We start from the raw sequence: 20,915 nt of genomic DNA, 5'->3' as shown, positions 1-20,915 counted from the left end.
CTGTGTTCAGCAGCTTTAATGGTTTTAGCTTGTCTATTTACAGTGCGGTTAAACACCGAAGCTTGCCCTGGGCCTGGCTGCCGCTGGCTGGGTACGCTGGTGCCTCCATCTCATCTGCTCCACCAGAGCCAGGCTCTAGCCCCTCCTGAGCTGGGACAGGGCCAGAGTGAGGCCCCTCCTTTGCTGTTCCTCCTTGCATTGGCACCTCCTGGGGACTGCTGTAGTCCCCCTGCAGCGAAGATCCAGGGCTCGTGCCAGCATCTCCCCAAGGATGGCTGGCACACGACTGCTCTGTGCGATGGCGAATGCTGCCCCGTGTCTCTGCTCTGTGTCTGCTGTGCCAGCTCAGCTGGTCGCTGGCTGGCACCACTGAGGCTAGGATGCCCCGGGGGCTGTGCTCCACATTTAATGCGCCAGGCTGGTGTGGATGCGCTGCCACAACCACGGGTGGGCTCAGCCCGTGCCTCACCATGGTCAAGCACCTGCATTCCTGCCCAGTTGCTCAGCAGGGGCTTGGCTCCATCTGATGCTGTCCTTTCTGCAGTGCTGGCTGCCCCGGGGGCTGCAGGAGCTGCAGGGACCCATGTGGGCAGCATGTCTGGGCCAGGATGGTGCTGGTACTGTCCTGCCCGTGCCAGGCTGGAGGGGCCTGAGATGCCCCTATGGGGCCTAGTGTGTTGAGGAGGGGATCTCTGGGGCAAGTGCAGTGAGGGTGGGAGTTAGGTAACTATTGCCAATGGGATGAGGTCTGTCGCCGAGTGCAGTTGTCTGTTTAATGTCCGCGCGTCGCTCTGGCCATGCCAAGCACGTAGCTGCTCTTCTGTGCTGGGGCTGGCTGCCATCAGCCCCCGCGGCCCCACCACGGCAGAGCCCTGAGCCCGGCGTGAGGGATGGGGCTGCGCGCCTCCCATCAGCCGCCCGAGCCGGGAGCAGAGAGGAGCTGTGATAAAAAGAGGAGCTGAAAAGGCGCTCTTAGCCTCATCCATGCTGTTGCAGCTGCAGCCCTACCCTCGTCCGCAGGACGAGCCATGGCTCAGCCAGGCTCTCTCAAGCTGCTTTTGCCCCCTGTTCACTTGCTTCTAGGCCCAGCATGGCAATGGCAACCCCAGAGGGGTTTCTGCCAGAGGCCAGCACTGCCCAGCTCAGGCTTGGTACGCAGGTGAGTAAAGCTCCAGGATTCTCCATCCCCAGGAGGCAGAGATCCTGCCTCTTGCAGGACCTGAAGGCTCCTGTTTCTGTACTAGATGCAGGCTAAAAGTCAGCTGGGAAGATGGGCACTGACTCTCTTGAGAAAGACTCGCAGCAGGCTTTGCCCTTTCTCTGCAGCTGAAAGGTGGCATGAGCCAGGGCACAGTGGGCCATAACCCACCCGGGGCGTAGGCAATGCCTTCTGAATCCCATGCTCTCCAAGGACACCATGACCCAGGGGTCAGAAAGAAGCACTTACGTCACACGGTTATTCCTGTGTCCCGCACCATGGCACTCAGCTCCTGCTGGGAAAGGAGGAGACACAAGCACATCAGCGATGTGTAACCTCCTAGCCAGGGGCTAGTAAGGGATTAGGGAGCTGCTGAGCAGCTCCAGGGGTTCATGGCAAACATCTCAACAGGGCCTCGTCACCATGTGCCCTGAAGCACAATACAGAGCTATGGAAAAGGCTTTGGAAAGCCTAGTGGCGCAGCCCCTAGGCATCCTCCCATGGATGAAGGATCAGGCATTTTAATGTCCCCAGGGCTGTATGCTCCCCACTGGAGCTCTTTCCAGCCCACTTTGCAGCTGCAGAACTGGAGGAACTAACCCCTATTGCCTCCTATACATTCCCAGCTCTGCCCAAAAGCAAACCAAACTGCAGGATTTGATACAACAACCTAGCACTGTCCTGACACCACAAAGGCGACAGATGAAGGGCAAAAAAAATCTTCCCCCCACCCCCATCCAGTCTTGCCTGCATAAGCTTCTTGTGCAGATCAGATAGGCCATGGTCACCATCCAAAGTATGGTGGTCCACAGGAGGGAGAGCAGCCTGTTGCTGCCTCTCCAGGCCTCTCTGGAGAAGAGTTGGAGCACACTGGCTTTGTCCTACATGGCTGCCTTGGAGTATCCAAATTCATACCCACCCTCCTTCTTCCTTCAAGCACAACTCAAGCCCAGCAAACCACCAGCCCCACCCACAGCTCTTTAACACCTCCTGTTCCTCAACACTGGGAGCTGCAGCAGTTCAGTTGGGGCAGACTGTAGCCCTGTGTGCACTGTACAAAACTTGGGTTTGGTGCTTTCCAGGATCCCCCTGCCACGTCCTCCAGCTGAGTCCCTCAAAGCAAAACATGCTATTCCACAGCCACACTGTACTGCCAAGACCACAGAGACAAGCAGAGCTACATCAGCGGTGTGATTCCTCTTCCTTCAGTATCCACGTTGGGTGGGGGTGAGGGGAAGCCTGGGGGTGATTACTGCTGTCAGAAAAGGATGGGAGGAAACCCAGCTGCCAAGAGAACAGTGCCAGCAGGGAAGGGAGGGCACGAGGCACACCATATGTTCTCTCCGAGAAACAGCAGAAACCACTAGTTAAAAGAAGTCCAAGCCCCTCCGGCCCAAGTAACAACAAGTAAAGGAAGAAATAAATGCAGCAGGTTCCTCTTTAATTATTAACCTATGTATAAATAGTGGCCTATCCTCTTGCCTCTCCCATGCCCCAGCTCATGGTCTCACCATGATTCTGTCCCACTCCATATCATCTCCCTGCCAGAGATTGTTGGCACACGCAGTGCCTGGCCTATAGGGCTCAGCAAACCGCACAGTGCCAGCCATGGGGAAGTCCTTGGCTCTGAAACATGCTGTGGTTTTTAAGGAGACCATTTGCTTCCTTTTTCTTCTGAGCAAGTTGTCATGCAAGCCTTGGTGCTAGTTTTGTCACCTCTCTCCAAGGCAGCTCAGTGGGGGCTAGCTCTTGGGGCTGCTTGGTATGGCCAGTTCTGGCAGAGAGCAGGTCCGCACACCGGACTTCACCTAACCTCCATCCAAAAAAATCAAAGGTCAAGGAAGAAGGACACTGCTCCCCAAAGGCAGTGCAGGGAGCAAATTCCTCTTGCAGGCTGAGATATCCAAGACCTAGGGACCTATGTGCTCTCTAGCACCCACAGAAAGGCAATCGGTTGTGAAGACCCAGAGCAGCCTCGCTTCAGGCCTCCCCATAGACAGAGATACCAGGGTGCTGGTGTACATGTGCACTAGGAACCCAACACTGGCCAGAGTGGACTGTTCTCCTCTCTGAATGTGGCCAGCACTGGATTCCTCCAGACAGCGGAAGAACAACTAGGAAACACTCAGGTTGCTTTCATAGTTTCCTAGATTTTAAGGCAAGAAAGGATCCTAGAGACATCTTTCTCTGCCTGTATGTTGCTGGCCATGTTAAGCACCAGAACTTTAGCAAAGCTAAAGCTTCAAGGTCACTAAGCTGTGTGTGAATGCAGAGAACCACCAGCCAAATGGGCAAGGAAAAGTGATCCCTATGGACACGTCTAAAGGTAAGACTCTCAGGTTTCCTCCACACAGATCAGGCTGGAAAAATTTCTTCTATCTTTCAAAAACGACTTTGACCTGAGCAGACAGTAAGACCTGTGTGAAGGCCTAAAACAGGCTGTGCTGGAACAGGACAGGGCTTCAGCAAGGTCTCATCTCACTACAAGCACTGAAAGCAACAGTGGCTTTGCCCCAACACAGCATTGTGCTTAAAAGCTGTCCATAAGGGAAAATATATCTCCTGCCTGAGGCTTTGGGAGCAGCAAGCCTGCCCCTAGGTCTCTACTTCACCTCTTGAGTAAGTCAGTGATCTGCTTCTTTTCTGGAGTGAGGATACTGGCAGGGTGGGAACCGTCATGGTGACAGCAGCCACCTTCGATAAGGGTGGATCAAACTGTAAGTGCCTCCAGGAGAAACCATGTCTCTCTGGACCCATCCTGTGCCCTGATAAGCAGTGTGAGCATTACTAAGAGGGGCTCCGAGTGCGTATGAAATAAGGACTTTCCTGGGAAAAATTAAGGACAGACTACCTAAGGTGGGGGACTTGCACCATCCTTAACATATCCCCTAGGTATCCACTAGAGGGTATGGAAGGAGTTGTCACTTCCCTGCTGCCCTGAGCACTGGGAAAGAGTCCACAGCCTCTGCCAGCCTGAGCAGCCTTGCAGATAAAAGGCTCCTCTGTCTAGAGAGACATAATTGCTCTCTTGCCACTGCCTGAGACATCAGAAAAAGGGGAAGTGAAAATGCAATCGAGAATAAAAGGAAGCAGAAATGGGGGGAGGCAGAACAGAAAGGCTGGGCAAAACAGAACAGGTCCAAAACTGCAGGCAGGTAGATCCTGAGCCATCAGGATCCAATGTAAGCCTTGGCTTGTCTATTCCATGCTGTCACAGGTCACACCACTGGGCTTGGGCTGGTTGGTCTGTTTGGCAGTATCAACCATACCAGACTTGGTGATGCCGTGCCATAAACTTTCAAGCCCCTCCAACCCAAAGGATTCTATGGGGACAAGGAAGAGTAGCAACTTACCTGCTGCCCCATATCCTCCGCTCCAAGCTGTTTCCTGTTGGTGTAGTTGCTTCCCAACTCATCAGCTTGTGTTCCTTCTTGTAGACTCAGGCTCCCGTGAATATCTGACACTTCATCTGCTGACCCCAGTCCAGCCTCCTCCTGGTAGATGCCGGCTCTCCGCCCTCCTTCCTCCAAAGGCTCTCCTGGGGTGCTGGCACTTGACCCTCCCAGTGCCTGACGGCCCATATGCTTCCTTTGGTGACTAGCACTCCCAAGAGCAGTGTTAACATCCTGCAACGAGCCTGCCTTCCCAGGCCCCTTGCCATCTGGTCTATTGTTGTGAGTATCTGAGTTGGCTGGTGTGTTCGGAGCTGGCGCGTTTACATAACTTTGCTCTGTGCCTTTGCTGCTCTGTGCACCCTTCTGGACAGCTCCATTCTGCAGGCCATCCACGGGGACAGTTCCATTGCGAGCACTCTCCTGATGGAGCCGTTCATTGCTGTGCTCTAACTCCTCTGTGCTTGACTCCTTGCTGCCATCGGGCAGGGAGGCATCCTGTTGCTCATGGAAAGCGGATTTCTTCCCAATGTGTGTGACACGAAACCTAGAATGAGGGATGGTCAAGTAAAAATCTCTTCCCTTCTCTCTCCCACCAATATTTCCAGCTTGCCCATACCTCCAACCTCTGATTCCCTCTCTTTAGCATGGACCAATGCTGATTTCCAACTTTTCGGACCCATTGAACACCACTGATCATACCTTTCCAGGATCTAGTAATTTCCTCCACTGTTATCAGCCATCTTTCAAGCATGTTGATTGTGTCTGCTAAGCCACATCTTTCGTTTTTTAAGCATATGTGAATATTTCAAGTATATGTGAATGCTGCCACTGTATTCCAGACCCTTTTTGCTCCTACACTTTACAAGCAATTGGCCTTTGAGACTCTTCAAGCTGAACCAGCCCCAGCCGTGCCCTGGCCACCAGCCTTGGCTCTGCTCTCCCATCCTGGAGTCCTGTTCCCATTGACCTGTACCCATTTTGCTTTCATTTTGGCACAGCCTTTGAAGAGAACACAACAAATAAGAATTGATGCAAAGAGAAGGATGCAAAGTCTAAACCAGATACTGGCTGGTGCAGGCCCCAGTAGTCTAAGCCCTTCCAGCAGTGAAATGGTCACATCTCTTGGAAGCACCCTGAGATGCAATTTGGCCAAATAGGATCTTGTACAGAAACTCAGCTGTAAATTCAGCAGGTGAAAAGCAAATCATCTGAGCCTGAAAAGGAAAGAAGGGATGGTCATGTGGAACCACATGGACATTATGTCCAGTAACCAGCTGCTTTAAGTGGAAAAAAACAGAATTTTCAACAGTCTGTACAGCCTCAGTAAAGCCAGGCAGGACTTAAGTTTTGGCACAACACACTGTATTTGGGTAGACAGAGCAAAAGCCAGGAGGAGTTGTTTGGCTAAAATCTGCCAGAGCACATCTTGTGTGCATTGCCTTGGAGTGACAGGTGTTATCTAAGAGGTTCACCAAGCCTCTGTGGTGTGCCAAAAACCCGTTCAGAGCTCAAGAACAGGAATAGAGAGCTACTGCAGAAGTTGGTCTGACACCCATAAGGGATGCATTTATAATCTGAGGTGATCGCAATACTGCATTTGGGAAGAAGAGAGAAGTTAGGGAACGGCCATAACTTTGGGAGTTGGGAGGGGAAATATGTAGGCAGCACGGGTATAGTCTAAATAGCAAGTGAGCTTGTTGTGACTAACTGTTCTTATTCTTCATAAGCAATGCAAACCACTGCTGGATCAGCACACAGGAAATCTCTTCCATGGTGAGCTAGTGTCTACCAGCCAGAAAATACTGATCCCCCAGCAGAAAATTCATCCTGATGCAATATGCGACTCATTCAGTAACCAGTTCTAGCGTCACTTGAGTCACACATGGAGAAGCTACAGTAAGCACTGTCTCTGCTGAGGTTGAGCTGTGATTCAGTGTCTGGGCAAAATCCTACTACAGCAGCAATGTTCAAGCGTTGCTGAGGTTGAAAGAACAAGATCCATACTAGGTGAATGGTAACACAACTGATGAAGAAGGGAACTGAGAAGAAGGCCCAAGAAAGGACAGATCCCTGATGAGATGCTAGAGATAGCTGAGTGAAGGAGATCGCCACCAGACAGCACTGGGCTGCATAAACAAACACGAAAGTGTAACAAAGAAAGAGGAACAAGTGGACAGGCCAGCAAGCAGAGGCTGGCAACAAGGAATGTGACTTCAGGAAGATGTTCTGGTTACTTGGTCACTGGCAGAAGTTCTTAAACCCTCAAAGCTGGAATCACTACATCAAAGACGGGGGCACCAGAGGAGGGTCCTAAGCAGATAGCCAGAATACGGGACGGCCAAAACCATGAAATAATGTTACCGGAGTAGACAATACACACTTGTTAACATTACAATCAGAAATGCTGCTCATAATTAGAAAATTGGAACAGAGAACTGCTCCAGCTCTGGATGATATACCCACAGGATTACCTGGGTCAGGCCAAGCAGCAGTAAATATGACCTTTTAGGCAACAGCATCATGATTTAAGGAGATCAAAGAATGTTTTGGTCTCAAAGAGAGACTAGGAAGAGGTACAAATGACAGGATCATTTCTTGGTAATCTCTTTGAACAATGTCAGCCTAAAAGATCCAGAAAAGGACTGAAAGGAGCAGGGAAGATTCAGGCTGGAAGGAGCACATGACAAAGTAATGAACCTCAGGATCACAATGAGAAAGGCAGGACAGTTTTGGCTATCTGCCCAGTCAGTATCACCGAGGCTTTTAATTCAGTGGGACATGACACACTGTAGCTGATGACGCTCAGGACAAGATCTCCATCAGATGCAAATGGCTTGGTGGATAAGCTATGCGACTAATAGAGCAGGTAGCATAGCAGCAGGAACAGTCCTGGAGTAGTTTGCAGACAGGAAAGGTGCAAAATTAGGGAAGACTCCTTTGATGCAATATACATAATATACTACACAATAGTATTGTGGAGATGGCAAAGACAAAAGCATGGAAAGTTATAGGGAAAGGCCTAAGATAGTAAATGATTGAATAATTAGCCTCTAATTACTGAATAATATACTACAGATGATATAACACAGATTACTTTAGAATTATAGAATAATTTGGATTGGAAAGGCCCTCAGGAGGTCTCCGGTTCAAACCTTTGCTCAAAGCTGGGGCCAATTTCAAAACTCAGTCAGGTTGTTAAGAGTCTTCTTCAGTTTGGTTTTAGAAACCTCCAAGGATGGAGATCTCTCCTCTGGGCCTTGTTCCAGGCCTGCACCACTTTCAAGGTGAAATCCTTAATGTCCTATCTGAACTTCTCTTGTCGCAACTTGTGATCATTAACTCTTGTCCTTGCACTGTGTACCTCAGAGAAGAGTCTAGCTCCACCTTCCTTGTAAACTTCCCCCAGCCCTTCAAGTAGTTGTAGAGAGAAGTTACATACCCCCTTAGCCTTCTCTTCTCCACGATAAACAAAACCCTTTCCCTCAGGAGCTCCTCATCTGTCATGTACTCCAGCACTTTGACTATCCTGGTGGCCCTCTACTGAACTCACTCCTTTCTACCTAAGGTTTCTTCAGCTATGAGGAAGTGACTACCAGCTGGGGACCAGACTCAGTCACTAAGCTGTATGTAATAGGAAGGAGGACTGGACTTTCAACTACTATATCCAAGACAGAAGCAAAAGCTAAAAACAAAGAGGAATAAGACCTTAGGATTGCTACAGAAGAGGTTGGTTCAAGGAGCTTTTGTATGTAGGATCAGTCCTGAATCAAGACAGTTCATGTAATCGGGGTATTCATAGGAAATTAGGCACAGCAAGGCACTCCCAGAAAGTTTATCGAAGTTCAGAAAGAACATGGGGCCAACTTGGAAACAGGAATTAGAATTTGGAGATAATTTTGTACCTCATGGTCACATAGGGCACACAGTAGTCAGACTTCATAGAACAGGGATTCAGGAAGCAGAAGCATTCAAAATATAACCTTGGAGAAATACAGTAACTGTCCTCTGGGGAAGGCTGATGTGACACAGGATCTTAACACGGAAAAAGAGCGAAAACTGAGATGTGAGAGAAGGTGTGTTTAGAAAAGGAGACTCTCTTCCCGAGGCACTCAGACATGACTGAAAGGAGACTGAGAAGAGCATAGATGAAGAACACAGAGCAGCAGGGGGAAGTGGGCCTCAGCCAGGGAATGAGATTAACCACGAATTAGCAAGTGTGCAGAGACATGGCTTACCAAACACTAAACTTTAAACCAAGAACAGCTGACGACAATGGTTAAAGAGGTAGAAGCTGTCTGTTTATTTCACCTGTGTAATTTCAGCTCGAGTTCAGCATGGGGAGGTCCTGCAGTTCTCTTCCCTTCAACATCTCCCCATAAAGCTCCCAATTCACCTTTCTTCTGACTCCTAGAACTCCTAGTTCTGATGGTGGAAACACCACAACCTCCAAAGGTTTGCCCCACCCAGTCTGGCTCAATATTACTATGGAAAGACTGTCTCTCTGGACCACAATATGAAGCTTCATCAAAACCTAGCTAATGAAGAGCCTCTGCATGCACTGAGCACAGCAGAGTTGTCTTCTCTGGGTGGCCATCAGGAATTAGCAGTTCTTTGTCATCCCACCATGATCACCACAACAGTGGGGAACTAACACCTGGCACATCTTTCTAAAAGACACTGTGCACTCTAAATATTTATGGGGAAAGAGGCAACCTGGGCATGATTGCAGAAGAAAAATGTATTGAAGGCGACTAACTACACAAAGACCATAGATAGCTCATGAAGTCCCTAGAGCTGAGAACAGTTGGAGATCAGAGAATATCCATGGGAAGTATCAAATATGTTCCCCTACTCTTATAGGCCTTCCAAAGTATCCATTTACAGCCATCATTAGAGGCAGAGTCCTGAAGAACTACAGCCACACTTCTGTTCTGATGGTGATGCCTGGTAATCTGCCCATTGCACCTGCTGTCGCCTTTTCTCCCTCCTAACAAGACCCCTGAAGCCTGGAATCACTGCCCTTGCCTGGCAGAAAGCTCCACTCACATGGGGTGGCAGGCTTTGAACAGATATATATTTGAGGCCTGGCACTGAGTCAGCAGGACAACCCAGGCCCAAGCCACCTTCCTTGGGAAAAAGGAGGAGAAGGAAAAGGTGTCACTAGTGCAAGACACTGGCACAGCACGGCCTACTTCATTTCTGCATTGACTCAGTGGCAGGAGCTGTACCGCACATATTTTGAAGAGCAGGACACTCACTTGCTGAGCTACTATGACATTTAAACAGGGAAAAGCAAGAAGGTGCCTGGTATGGGCAAGTGGGGAAGGGGAAAGGAACACGGGACAGAGAAGAGTGATGTCAGGTAAGGCTCATTTAAGTACCTGCCCACTGAGAAGACAGTGGTCTCTCCAGGATGCATCCTGCCTTTCCCATCCTTGGACCTCCCTTGCCGATGTAGTGGGGGCTTCTTCCTCTTGCTGCAGTGGATGCAGGGGGCCTGTGTGGATCCCAGGTGCACTGTATGGTGATGTGGTGGTCCCCCATCTTGGCTGTTACGGTGGGGACAAAGGCTGCAATAGGAAGAGGACATGGTAGGTCATATCACCTGAAGGAGTCTTCCTTACCTTGGTGCAGCCTCAGCTCAGCAAATCCAGAGAAGCAGCAGTTCTGGAGGGGACCTCCTGTTAGAACAGGAGCGAGGGATGTTACAACTGACAGTGGAGTAAAGCATAGGAACCACCATGTACTGGGGCATTATGACTCCTTGTTAGGAAGATGCTTTGTACCAAACCATTGAAATGGAAAGGGGCTGCCTGAAGAGTCTCAAGAACAAGGTGGTACCAAAGACTGCTTCCTGCTCATTCTGCAAGAGACACAGCCTGGCATACGCTTCCCTCACCTGGGCACCGGCACTGGGACATCCCCTTCATTGTCCCCCAGCATCTCCTTGAGGGCCTCCGCATTTGCTGAAGAGAGAGGAGAAAGGGAATGTGTCAGCCAAAGCAGTCAGTAACCAAGAAGTCTCCAAGTCAGCCCTAGAAAACACTCACCTTCATTTTGGATGATGCATCTCACAATCTTCTCTACGGTGTCCTCGTTCAGCTCCTCCTCTTCATCTAAAAGGAAGAAACATAGCATGGAGGGCTGGGATTCACTGCCTCACCATTTCCTCCCACAGAACAAATATGAATACCCTAGGTCTACAGATGGAGAGGTCAGAGAAGCTCCGATTTCCCCATTATTCCCAGAAAGCATTTGAGATACACTAGAGCTCTGACCATGGAAAAGAAATGGTTAGGAGAGCCACGTGCACACAGAGTGGAGGTTTATACTTTTCCTCCACTACCAGAGCTAGGGAACATCAAATAAAATGAATAGATATCAGGTTTGAAACAAGTAGAAAGCAGTGGTTCCTCATGGGCACAGTTAAGCTATGGAACTCCTCACCGCAGGATGTTGTGGATGTTAGAATTTTACCTGTGTCCAAGGACAAATGGGATATGTTTGTGGAACAGAAATTCACTCGGGGCTGTCAAATACATGGAAACCATCTCTGACAGAGGAAGTCACAGAGCTACACAGAGTGTTAGAGAATTAAAAGAGTATTTGGGGGGAAAAAAACAGTAAATGTCTGCTCTGTTCTTGTATCCCTGAACACCTGCTTCTGGACACTGTTGGAGACAGGAGGCTTGGCTGGATGGACCTTCATTCCAGCTTGTGATGCTGGACATGTCTTCTCATAAGTAGGTCAGAGCCCAGGTCTGGCAGGGAGCCTCCCTGGAGAACACAGTTCTGGGGCTGCCACTGCACTTACAGATGTCCCCAGAGACATTTTCCCAGGCTGTGGAGTCTCCAGTGGGCAAAGCCAATTCTGGGAAGTTTGAATATTGTCTCTGTGTAACACCAAGTCACTAACTCTGGAGGACTGTATCAAAGTCTGCCTGGAAGCTCTCACTGTTTACACATAGACTCTGGGAGAGCCATGTTTCCCTCCCATGCACAGTAAGTCCCAATGTGAGGTGCTAACCCTCCTAAGCCCTGCTGATGAGACAGAGGAGTCAGCGGAGTTTTTGGACACCATTTGGCCGTCTTTTCAGTTAAGCAGAGAGCCTAAGAAACACATCTTCCCCATTTCAGCAGACACTAAGGAAATCCACAAATGATAGATCTTGCTAGGACCAAGCTGTGGCTTGCATTCATGCCCAGTGCTGCCCTGAGTTCCAAACCCCGTTCCCAGAGAGACACGATATCCTCAGGTGACCAAAAATACCTTTCCAGCATGGGGCACAGATCCTAAGAAAATGCCCTTCCTCCCCTAGAGGGTCTCTAGGTCTGCACCAAACACAATACAACTAAAAGAGCACATGACTGATAAAAAACACTCAAGAGCCTCTTACTGGACACAAAAGGGACAGAGGGACATCTTGTATCTCTCGCCTGGGGAATTTTTCCTCATAGGGCACGTGGGTTGTAACTCAGATCCCGGAGATTCAACAGAGATTCTAGCTCTTACCTAGAATTGTAACTTTATGATAACACCATGCCAGGAATTGCCACGTGCTGATCTCCCACCCTCCCTGACACCACCAGCCTTCATAAGCCTGCTACCATCACAAAGTCAACAACTCAGAGGGCTTCCTGGGCCCTACACTCCTGAGAGCTGCCTCACTGCCAACACAAGAATGGCCCTAGAGGGCTGGGGCAAAGGTCTGACTGCCCACCAAGAACCTCTTTTAACAGGCCAAACATCAAGGTCTAAAGAGTAAGAGCAAGACAAATACACAATTATGTTGACCCGAATACTCTCCTAGGAGCTGGACCAGCACAAAACTGGCGGCGGAGGCTGAGCATGGTCTAAGCAGCTCTCTGTCTTGAGGCTGGAGTATGGCTACCAAGAGCCTGCCCCGTCCTTCAATCCCATTAGCTCTTCTATGTCATGGCATGTCACAGTTTGGCCATCAAAGAGACCTAAGCCCCAAAGAAAAAAGAGCAGTGGTGGGAATGGCAGCCAAAAGTGAAATGAGATGAAATGGTAAAATCATGGCTGGCATTCATGCAGTGTTTGGTGTGAGTGGGTCATGGAGACCCTTGGGGAAATCAGACACAGAAGACCTTCACACCATGTGAAGTCCCATTCTCCCAAGCTAGGAACAAGTCCATCCAGTTGGGATAGGGCACAGTGCTCAGATAGCATTTCTGTTCTTCCCATCCCGCTGGCTGCATGCAACCTTCACGCTCATGCAGGGAATGTGGTACTGCTCTCACCGTTTCATTCCTTTCCCAGCCCACTGGTACATGATGGGTAATTCTTCCCACCTCCAGATCACTTCCAAGAACCATATTTAAGGAGTACCACAGCACCAGAGTCTCCCCCTCCCCCCTCCTGCTGAGTCCTCATATCCCCGTACTCACTGGCCTGGAGCTCTGTCAGCACATCTTTGTTATCTGGGTCGAGCTCATCACGGAAAGTCCGGCATCGATATCCCTTCTTCTTCAGGACGTGGCAGATCAGGAAACCGACCAGTCCCATGATGAAGAAGACCAAGACAAGGAGGAAGACCATAGACAGGCTGTGCTGGGGGTCTGATTCCCCATCATCGGTGCTGTTCTGGTCTGACATGCGGATCTAGGAGAAGGGGGGGGGGAGTAGCTCAGAGACCCTGGCACTCAACTCCTGCCAGTCTCCCGGCTCTCATCCTCCTGACCCTCTGCCCTCCCCTTGTCATTAGCACAGCCCTGGCCCCAGGCCCTCACTTGGAAAGAGCCTGCTCTCAGCTAGGGATGAGCTGGCAAGGGCTCATCTCTTGCTCCACAAGGACTGGCCTGGCAGGGGGCCCTGCCACCCCCATGTACTCAGGGCAGCACAGAGGAGAAGGCAAGCTGGACACAGCTCGGCACGGTTTCCCAAGGACACCTCCACCCCACACGCACCCAGCAAGAGGCATCCCAAGGGCAGCAGCAGCAGCCATGCAGGCCTGCCCAGCCATCCGGCTCTGAGCTGCTCTGTGTCTCTCTCCATTGCAGGCTCCTTCCCAAGGGCACAGGTCCCCCAGCTGCCCCCCGGCTCTGCAGCACTCGGCCTCACTGCCTCGCCCTTGGTGGAGGATGAACGCCCGCAGCCAGCGCTCTCGCAGCACTGCACCAGCCCGCTCCCCTCCGCTTCCCTCACTACTCACAGCCGCCACGGAGGGCCTCAGCCGGCAAAGGCAAAGGCAGGGTGGGCAGGGAGCCACAGCAGCCGGGCTTGCGAAGGGCTGAGCCAGCCGGCAGCTCCCGCATTGTCTGCCTTCCCCCGGGCGCCCCGCAGAACCGAGCTCCCTCCCTCTGCCGCTGCCTGCCCTGCTGGGTCTCTGCGTGGATCTCAAGGGCCTCCCCGGCTCCCCGCCCCGGGCATGTCCTGGGAGCTCGGGGGGTTGGCCGCCTGCTCGCTGGCTCCGCTCCTCGGCGCAGGCAGGGTCTCTCCGGCCGTCCCTGGTTACTGCTACATGGGCGCCGCTGTGCCGGAGAGCAACGCACGCAGCCGCTGTGGCTGGTACCTTGAGCCTCCGGCGCTCTGCAGAGCTCTCCTCTTCACCTTCACCTGTCTCCTAGCAACCCAGCATCCCTGCTGCAGGGTACCACTTTGAGCATCCTTCTGCTACCCCAGCTCCTGGCCTCTTCTCTTCCTCAGGAAGGAGCAGATGAGCCACGCTGCTTCTGCCTTCCTAGGCAGCCTACTGCTGTCTGCTAGCAAAAGCACCTGCCTGTCCTGATCCAAGAAAATCTCTCTGAAACTGTAGTGGATGAAGGTGCAGAGAGCAGCTCAGGGAAATGCTGGCAGCTGCAGCAAGGGGTAAACAACAGTGTCGCTCAGGGAAGATGGTGCTGGCAAACTGCTTGCTGTCCCACAGCAGATAACCTTGCAAGAACGCAAGTCAGCCCTGACTCCCCCAGCACGTTCCTTTCCAAAGTATTTGTCGATTCGTAGAGCAAGAAGAACAGTGGTGACAGGATGGAAAGGGGTGGAAATGGGTCTCAGCAAGAGCAGGATAGTTCCTCTATTGGTATGTGCAAGGCACAGTGGAGCACAGAGGAAGAGAGGCATGCATTTATCTACACTAACTAGTCCGTGACCACGGTACCAAAGAGTCAGAGAGGTCATGGAAAAGGAGCCTTGAAAGACCACGCAGCCCAACATCCTGCTCAGAGGAAGATAAGCTAACTTTCTCCCTCTCATTCTGTAAAAAAGTTTGTCTAAACCAATCTTCAAAAGCTCCATCAGTGGCAGTCCCAATAGCTCCTTCTCCACCTCTTCCACATTATCCTCACTTTGTGAGGCTTCACCAAAAACTCCTTCACTGCTGCAAATTAAGCCTGCTCCTCTTGGTCCTACCTACAGGGCCAGTCCTCCACCCAGACCTCAAAAAGTATATGCAACCCTTGAAATAACTGGTGACCTCGTATTTCCTATCACATCTTTACTGAACTATGTATATAAATACTCACTTCTGGGAATTACCTCACCAAGTCCGTGTGATGATTAATTCTTAGGTCTTACCATGTATTCAGATTCTCTGTTTATTCCTCTCCTTCTTGCATAAGCTCAGAGGCTGCTAAGTTGCTCAGCCTGCCCATACCCACTGTGGGTACATGTGCATATGATATTAATGTGTGCAGAGAGAAGTATTCAAACATCTCATCAACTGTCAAGACTGGACAGCAGAGACCTCACAAACTAGCTGAAACCCCAGCATAGACTGCTCCCATGTAGCTTCTTTGTTATCATTGCCTGGGCTCTCTTCAGCCAGGCTTCACGCCAGAGCTGCATGTGGAGACTACCCCATAGGGCTAGCCCCACTCCTTACCCTTTCTGGTGGGGCGCTAGCCCTCACTTCTCAGTCCTGCTTCCAAAAGTGACCCTTTGATACCATTCACTGATGCACTGGGAGGCCAAACTCAGAGGATCATCAAAGGTGAACTGTTCCTGCCTTTGAATCCTTAGGGATCTCACAGAGACCAGCCCTTTCACCATAGCATTTGTAAGGGTAGGAAGCTATTGGGAACACGACTAAAGGCACGGGGGCAGAAATAACACAAGTGCTGAACCTCCTACAGCTCAAAGATCCTCACAGCAGAACTGGCCCACATAGATGGAGATACAGGTGAGCAAAGGGAAGTGTTGGTATACATCTCTTTTTATCTACTGCTGAGGCAACCCACAACTCTTCCAGGCTTTCGAACGAGATGCACCTTGTAGCCAGCTACATGATGATGACAGCCCTCATTCCTATCCAAAAGCAGCCAGGAGAACCATGGAAGTAACATTCAGGAGCCCAGGACTCTCCTTCAACCCCGAGAATTCACCAGGTTACAGCACATCGTATGTGCCATTCTTCCGTCTGTTATCCTGGCAGGAAGACAGGCTGAAGCCATAAGATAGTCCTAATATGGAAAGAAAAGACCGCGGGCAGTGGGAGACTTTTTTCGCCTGTTTCTGCCATGTGTTGCTGGTGACACAGGATAGGAGAAGTCTCATGACCCCACTCTATTGAGCTGCCACCGACTACAACATCATGTGAGTCTCTGCTGATGCCCTCTCTTCTTTGAGGGGACAGCGGGCCAGGGACCTAGCAGTTCTGACTTTCTCCTAAGCCCCACGGTAACGTAGTCATGGTGAGCTTTCTTCCCATTTGTTCTCATGCCCACGCTGTCCTTTAGAATAAATCGTTCTTTCTCCTCTCTGGTGTTTCCGCCCACCCAATGTAGCTCTGCATGGCAATCCTATCCCCTTTCAGCCTTCAGCTTTGCCAGGCTAAACAAGCCCAGCTCATTTAACCTCCTTTCCCAAGACAAGATTTCCATTTTGCCACTGTCTCAGCTGTCTAAGCATTTCCAAAACCAAGGAGGCACATGATGGGGAGAAGGAAGAAGGCACAGCAGCCTGTCCTGGGACAAATCCTGGCCCTGCATGGGGTGAAGGAGGTTGAAACAGGACAAGCAGTGAGCTCCTCAGCTTCATTATCCTGGACGATTGTCTTCCTCCTCCTCCTCCTGGGATGGGCACCTATCTCTCAGCACACAAAACAAGGCCCCTCTGGACCCCTCTTGCCCAGGACTCCATCCTGTTTCCACCACACCAGGCCTCAGAGTCCTTCAGCCCCAGGGCTGCTCATTCTTTGTGTCACTACTGAATCTCATTAACATCCTTATGGCCAGGCCAAAGAAGACCAGCTTTGTCCTATACAGCCCTTCCCAGACTTTAGGTGACAGCTGTTAAAAAAAAAAAAAAAAAAAAAAAACCCACACACAACCCAAGCAATGGCTCTTTTCTCTCCTGAGACTGACCAGCGTGGTACAGCTTGAATTCATAGAGCTCAGCTCTCCTTCCAGCGCAGCATGGCCTTGTCCATCCTGTCCATTGAGAACAGTCCCTGGATGGGGCTATCCCCCAAACTACAATAGGGAGGTACTAACAACAGCTAGATGATTGTAAGATGCCTCTTGGAGCAGGTTTAGGTCCCCTCATACACATAGCCAGAGACCACGCTGCAGAGAAGGGGCCAGTTGGTCCCTGAGGCACTGGAGCTCTCTGCAACCATCAGGGGGTGATGAGGAGGGTCTGAGCCATACTGGCTGCAGCACGTTGTACCGGGCGCTTGGGAATACAGAGCAGCACAGATCACAAAGGAAAGACTCGGTGCCACCAGTCGCGGCATGCCTGGAGTCTGCTTCAGCTTGGATTTGTGTCCTTTCTCTCCCCACTCCTTCCTCCTACCTCTGCAACAGGTTCAGCTCCTTCCCCCACCCAGTGTGACCCCAGTAGCCAAGACAGAGCATAAGCAGAGACAGTGCTGGAGCCAACAGCAGTTCAGCAAAAGCTCCAGGACAGGCAGCTGCCTGTTTGCTGCCTGCCTGCTGCACTCACCACTGAGATCCCCCTGCATTTCCTCCCCAGGTCACTCACGGGAACTGTCCCGGCAGACAGACGTAGAAGTCCTGGAGGAACCTCAGGATCTTTGAGGCTTCCATCCCTCTTGTGAAATAGCCCAGAAGCAATTTCAAATTTAAAGTTTTAAGCCATCAGGTTTAGAAGTTACTGGGGAAGGAGGGGGGTGGAGCAACTGAGCACCCAGCAGACGGACAGCACGATCCACATGCATCGTCCCCTCAGGTGAACAGCTCCCCAGAGAGACACCGCTCCATCGCTCCATACAGCAAACCATGCCACGAGCTGTAGTCCCAATTTATCGCCATATTAGTGCTTTTCTGCTTTTTTTCCATGATTTTTCTACAGTGACTATAATACAAGTCATACCACAAACAATGCTAATACACCCATTTTGTGGATCACCTGCTTTGGCCATATTGATTGTCCACGTGGCAGTTAACAAAACAGGAGAGATTTCTAGGCTCTGAAGTTCCTGCAGACAGGCTGTTTGTGGGGTCTCTACCACGATGCTCAGCATGAAAATTGCCATTATTTCTGTGCAAATTCTATGCCTAAATTGCATCTCCTCAAACATTATCCTGAATCTTAAACCCACTTAAGACTTTCAAACGTGCCCAGGAAGTTAATGGCCTTTAAAACGCAATGTATTTTTGCTATTTGAGTACAAAGAGCAGCTAAAAATATCCTTCTCCTATGATTTCTTTGCAGTGCTCCAATACCCATCAGAAGGCCCTGAACAGTAACTGATTTTCAGAAAGTGAATTCAGCTAGCAAAGTCTCCATGTAAGCAAAATGTGCTCAAGGAAGGAATGTATTTCTTACCTATTTGCTCCTTTCCCATAGCCAGGCAGGTCTGTGGCTCAGCTGTGCCGTTTACGCAGCTCTCCAAGCCCGTGGGGATGTTATCTGGTCGCTGCACCTTTCTGATCTGCAAACAGCCCGTCATGCTGAGTGATCAGCCATCGGTGAGACGTCAGCTGGAGTGGAAACCCAGCCGGGGAGCAGAGTGCCGCTGACTTGAATCATTTTGTTGCTAAATCCTCGTTGCTTAGATCTAGCCTATTAAAGTCCATTTGTCTGACCTGGGGGTACGCTAGGCTCCCGGGCCCGGCGTCTGGCACGTGTCGGGTGCCGCCGGCACAAGGCCTGCTGTCACACGCAGCCCCAAGTGGCACGGGGAAAGAGCAGGTCCCGAGGTGAAATACTGCAAAAAGCAAATCAATAGTGCTAACCGTTGTCACAGATGGAGCACAGCTTTCAGCTCCTGCAGGATGCTTTTAAATCTCTCCTTCTCCCCATGGGCAGGCTGGTTTTTTGGCTTTCTCCTCCAGGATCCCACCTGGCTCTCCTCTGCTTGGGCCCACAGCCCTGTAGCATTGTACAGACTCTCATCCTTTCACACAGAGCCTCTGTTTCCACAGGTGCTGTTTGGGGTGAATTTGCTGCTACAAAAACCATCTACAGGCTCAGAGCAAGGAGAGCACTGCTCTGTGCCAAACCTGAAAGTGCTTAGCTTTACGACTGAGTTGGCCTGTAGCAAAGAGCGTCCCGGCCTTACAGCAGGGTTTGCAAGCCACGCTCTGCAGGGTCACAGCCAGAGACTCTCAGCACTCCTCCGACGCATACCGCCTTCCTGGAGCAGCCCTTTGGTGATCAAAGAAATTGGAAACCACTGTGCAGAAGAAAACTACTGCCAAAGGACAGGAGCCAGGAGGAGCAGCAGCACAAAGGGCACAGCAAGGGAGACGAGCGTTCACACAGTGAGGGGCAGATGACCATGGGTGTATGAGTTAATAATCCCGTGATATAACTGCATACTAAGAAAAATTCTTTCCCTGTTTGCAACTCTCTTAGCACGCAAAATGACAAACTGTCCCTCCATTTCCTTGCCTTCCCTCCATCCTCATCCCACACACTCAGGGCTATGCGTTTGTGAAACTCCTGTTACTACAAGCCAAATGACTTCCCTTCTGCACATTTATTACCCAGTTCAAATATACTTTTGCTGAGAAGCTGGGGAATCTCCCAGTACAAATCTGTAGCGCTCTCCATCCTGAATCTGCTCCTCTTATGTTCACAGGGACCCCCAGTTTTGGGGCTGCCCATTTGCCCTTTTCCTCTCCGACACCCTACAGAAGCTGCTGTGACCTATTTTACTGCAGGTGTCTTTGACCATCTTGTCTCAAACACAGCATCCTCCATCTCCAACCTCCTGCTCATGGGATCCACAAGGGCAGGTTTTCCCTGTTGCCCAGGAAACCTGCAGGACCAATTCCCTGCTCAGCTCAACTCTTCTACTCTCAGTGAGGTCAAACTTGACCTAGAAAAGTAGCTTCTGCTGCTGGGTTCATGGGTGCATGTTTTGTTTGTCATGTCTGTGGTTTAGCTGCAAAAATAAAGCTGCTGCAAAATTCCTGGTTAGTCTTTCCTCTACTTGAGGTCTCCCAGGCTCTTCCTGCCGGTTGCATTTTCCTGCATCTTCCTTTCCAGCAGAGCTAGCCCTGGAAAAACAGGACTGCCTCGTAAGAAATTTAAAACAGAGATGCATCCGAAACCTTGGAAGCAAAGGGAGGATTACGTTGCAAGGGCCAGGCACCCCGTCTCCAGCGCAGGCTTACGGGTGCCGTGACAGCGGCTGCCCGCACACCGTCGGCGCCGCCTGAAGCCGCCCCCTTTTTCTCCTGCCCTCTCTCCCTGGGGCCGTTGCTCTCCCTCCGCGCTTTGCCGGTCCTTATCCGCAGCGCCCTGCGGGCCAGGCGCCGTCGCGGGAGCCGGGAGGAAGGCCTCCCTCGGGCGGCGCGGCGGCGGGCCGATTTCAGGCTCTGGCTAACCCGGGTCCCGACCCGTCGGGAACGGCCGCGTGCCGCTTCCCGCTCTCCTCGTCTCCAGCGGCGCGGCCGCTTCGCCGCCCGGGCGCCCTGCCTCTCCTCCAGCCCCGCTTCAGGCCTTCCCTGAGCGCTGCAGTTTTATACACCTCAGCCTGCCCCGCGGCTTTTGTCCGCCGGCCGCCCTGCCTGCCTCCGGGTGCCTCCCTGTCCCCGCTCGCTGCCAACCGATTACTGCTGAACGCTGCCACAGGTCGGGAGGCCCCGTTCCCCTCGGGCGCGCCCCGTGCCGCGGCGGCGCAGCCGAGGCCGCCTCGGCCGCCGCCCCTTCCCCGGGGGGAGGGCGCTGAGCCCGCGCACGGCCCCAGCACGGCGGCGGCCGCGGGAAACGCCCGGGACACCCGGGCGGGCGGGAGGGGGGGGGGGTGGAGGGGGGGGGCGGCCGCGCCTGCGCACAGCGCGCCTCGCGCCCCGCCCGCTCCCCCCTGCGCGGCCCCACCCCCGGGCCACGCCTCTCGCGCGCGGCGGCGGCGGCGGCGGCGGCGGCGGCGCGGGGCGGGCTCGGGCCG

The 20,915-nt window shown here is 51.7% G+C and overlaps 1 protein-coding gene across 4 annotated transcripts; it reads right to left on the bottom strand.

The window, feature by feature from the left end:
* Position 1: 1 nt before the first annotated feature.
* RELL2 (RELT like 2) lies at positions 2 to 20,666 on the bottom strand. Of its 4 annotated transcripts, none has more exons than XM_062587097.1 (8): positions 18,344 to 20,666; positions 13,006 to 13,219; positions 10,644 to 10,709; positions 10,493 to 10,559; positions 9,975 to 10,163; positions 4,552 to 5,137; positions 1,448 to 1,493; positions 2 to 940 (listed from the first exon to the last, which is right to left on the bottom strand). In XM_062587097.1, exons 2-7 carry the CDS (start codon positions 13,211 to 13,213, stop codon positions 1,449 to 1,451), a joined length of 1,161 nt encoding a protein of 386 aa, XP_062443081.1. In that variant the 5' UTR covers positions 13,214 to 13,219; positions 18,344 to 20,666; the 3' UTR covers positions 2 to 940; position 1,448. The 4 variants fall into 4 exon arrangements, with proteins under 4 accessions (XP_062443081.1, XP_062443083.1, XP_062443079.1 ...); XM_062587099.1 differs by lacking the exon at positions 18,344 to 20,666 and adding an exon at positions 17,498 to 17,735; XM_062587095.1 differs by lacking the exon at positions 18,344 to 20,666 and adding an exon at positions 15,823 to 15,931.
* Positions 20,667 to 20,915: the final 249 nt, after the last annotated feature.

The sequence above is a fragment of the Rhea pennata genome, chromosome 14 (genome assembly GCF_028389875.1).
Source record: "Rhea pennata isolate bPtePen1 chromosome 14, bPtePen1.pri, whole genome shotgun sequence".
NCBI lineage: Eukaryota > Metazoa > Chordata > Aves > Rheiformes > Rheidae > Rhea > Rhea pennata.
This window is presented reverse-complemented; position numbering and strand designations above follow the sequence as displayed.

Bases quoted from the DNA above. Each gene is read 5' to 3' on its own strand.
- RELL2 (XM_062587095.1), bottom strand. From the start codon at position 15,897: ATGTTACTTCCATGGTTCTCCTGGCTGCTTTTGGATAGGAATGAGGGC. The intron at 10,560-10,643 runs GTGAGTGTTTTC...CTCTCTCTTCAG, and splicing joins ATGCATCATCCAAAATGAAG to CAAATGCGGAGGCCCTCAAG. The intron at 10,164-10,492 runs GTGAGGGAAGCG...TTCCTATTGCAG, and splicing joins GTCCCAGTGCCGGTGCCCAG to CCTTTGTCCCCACCGTAACA.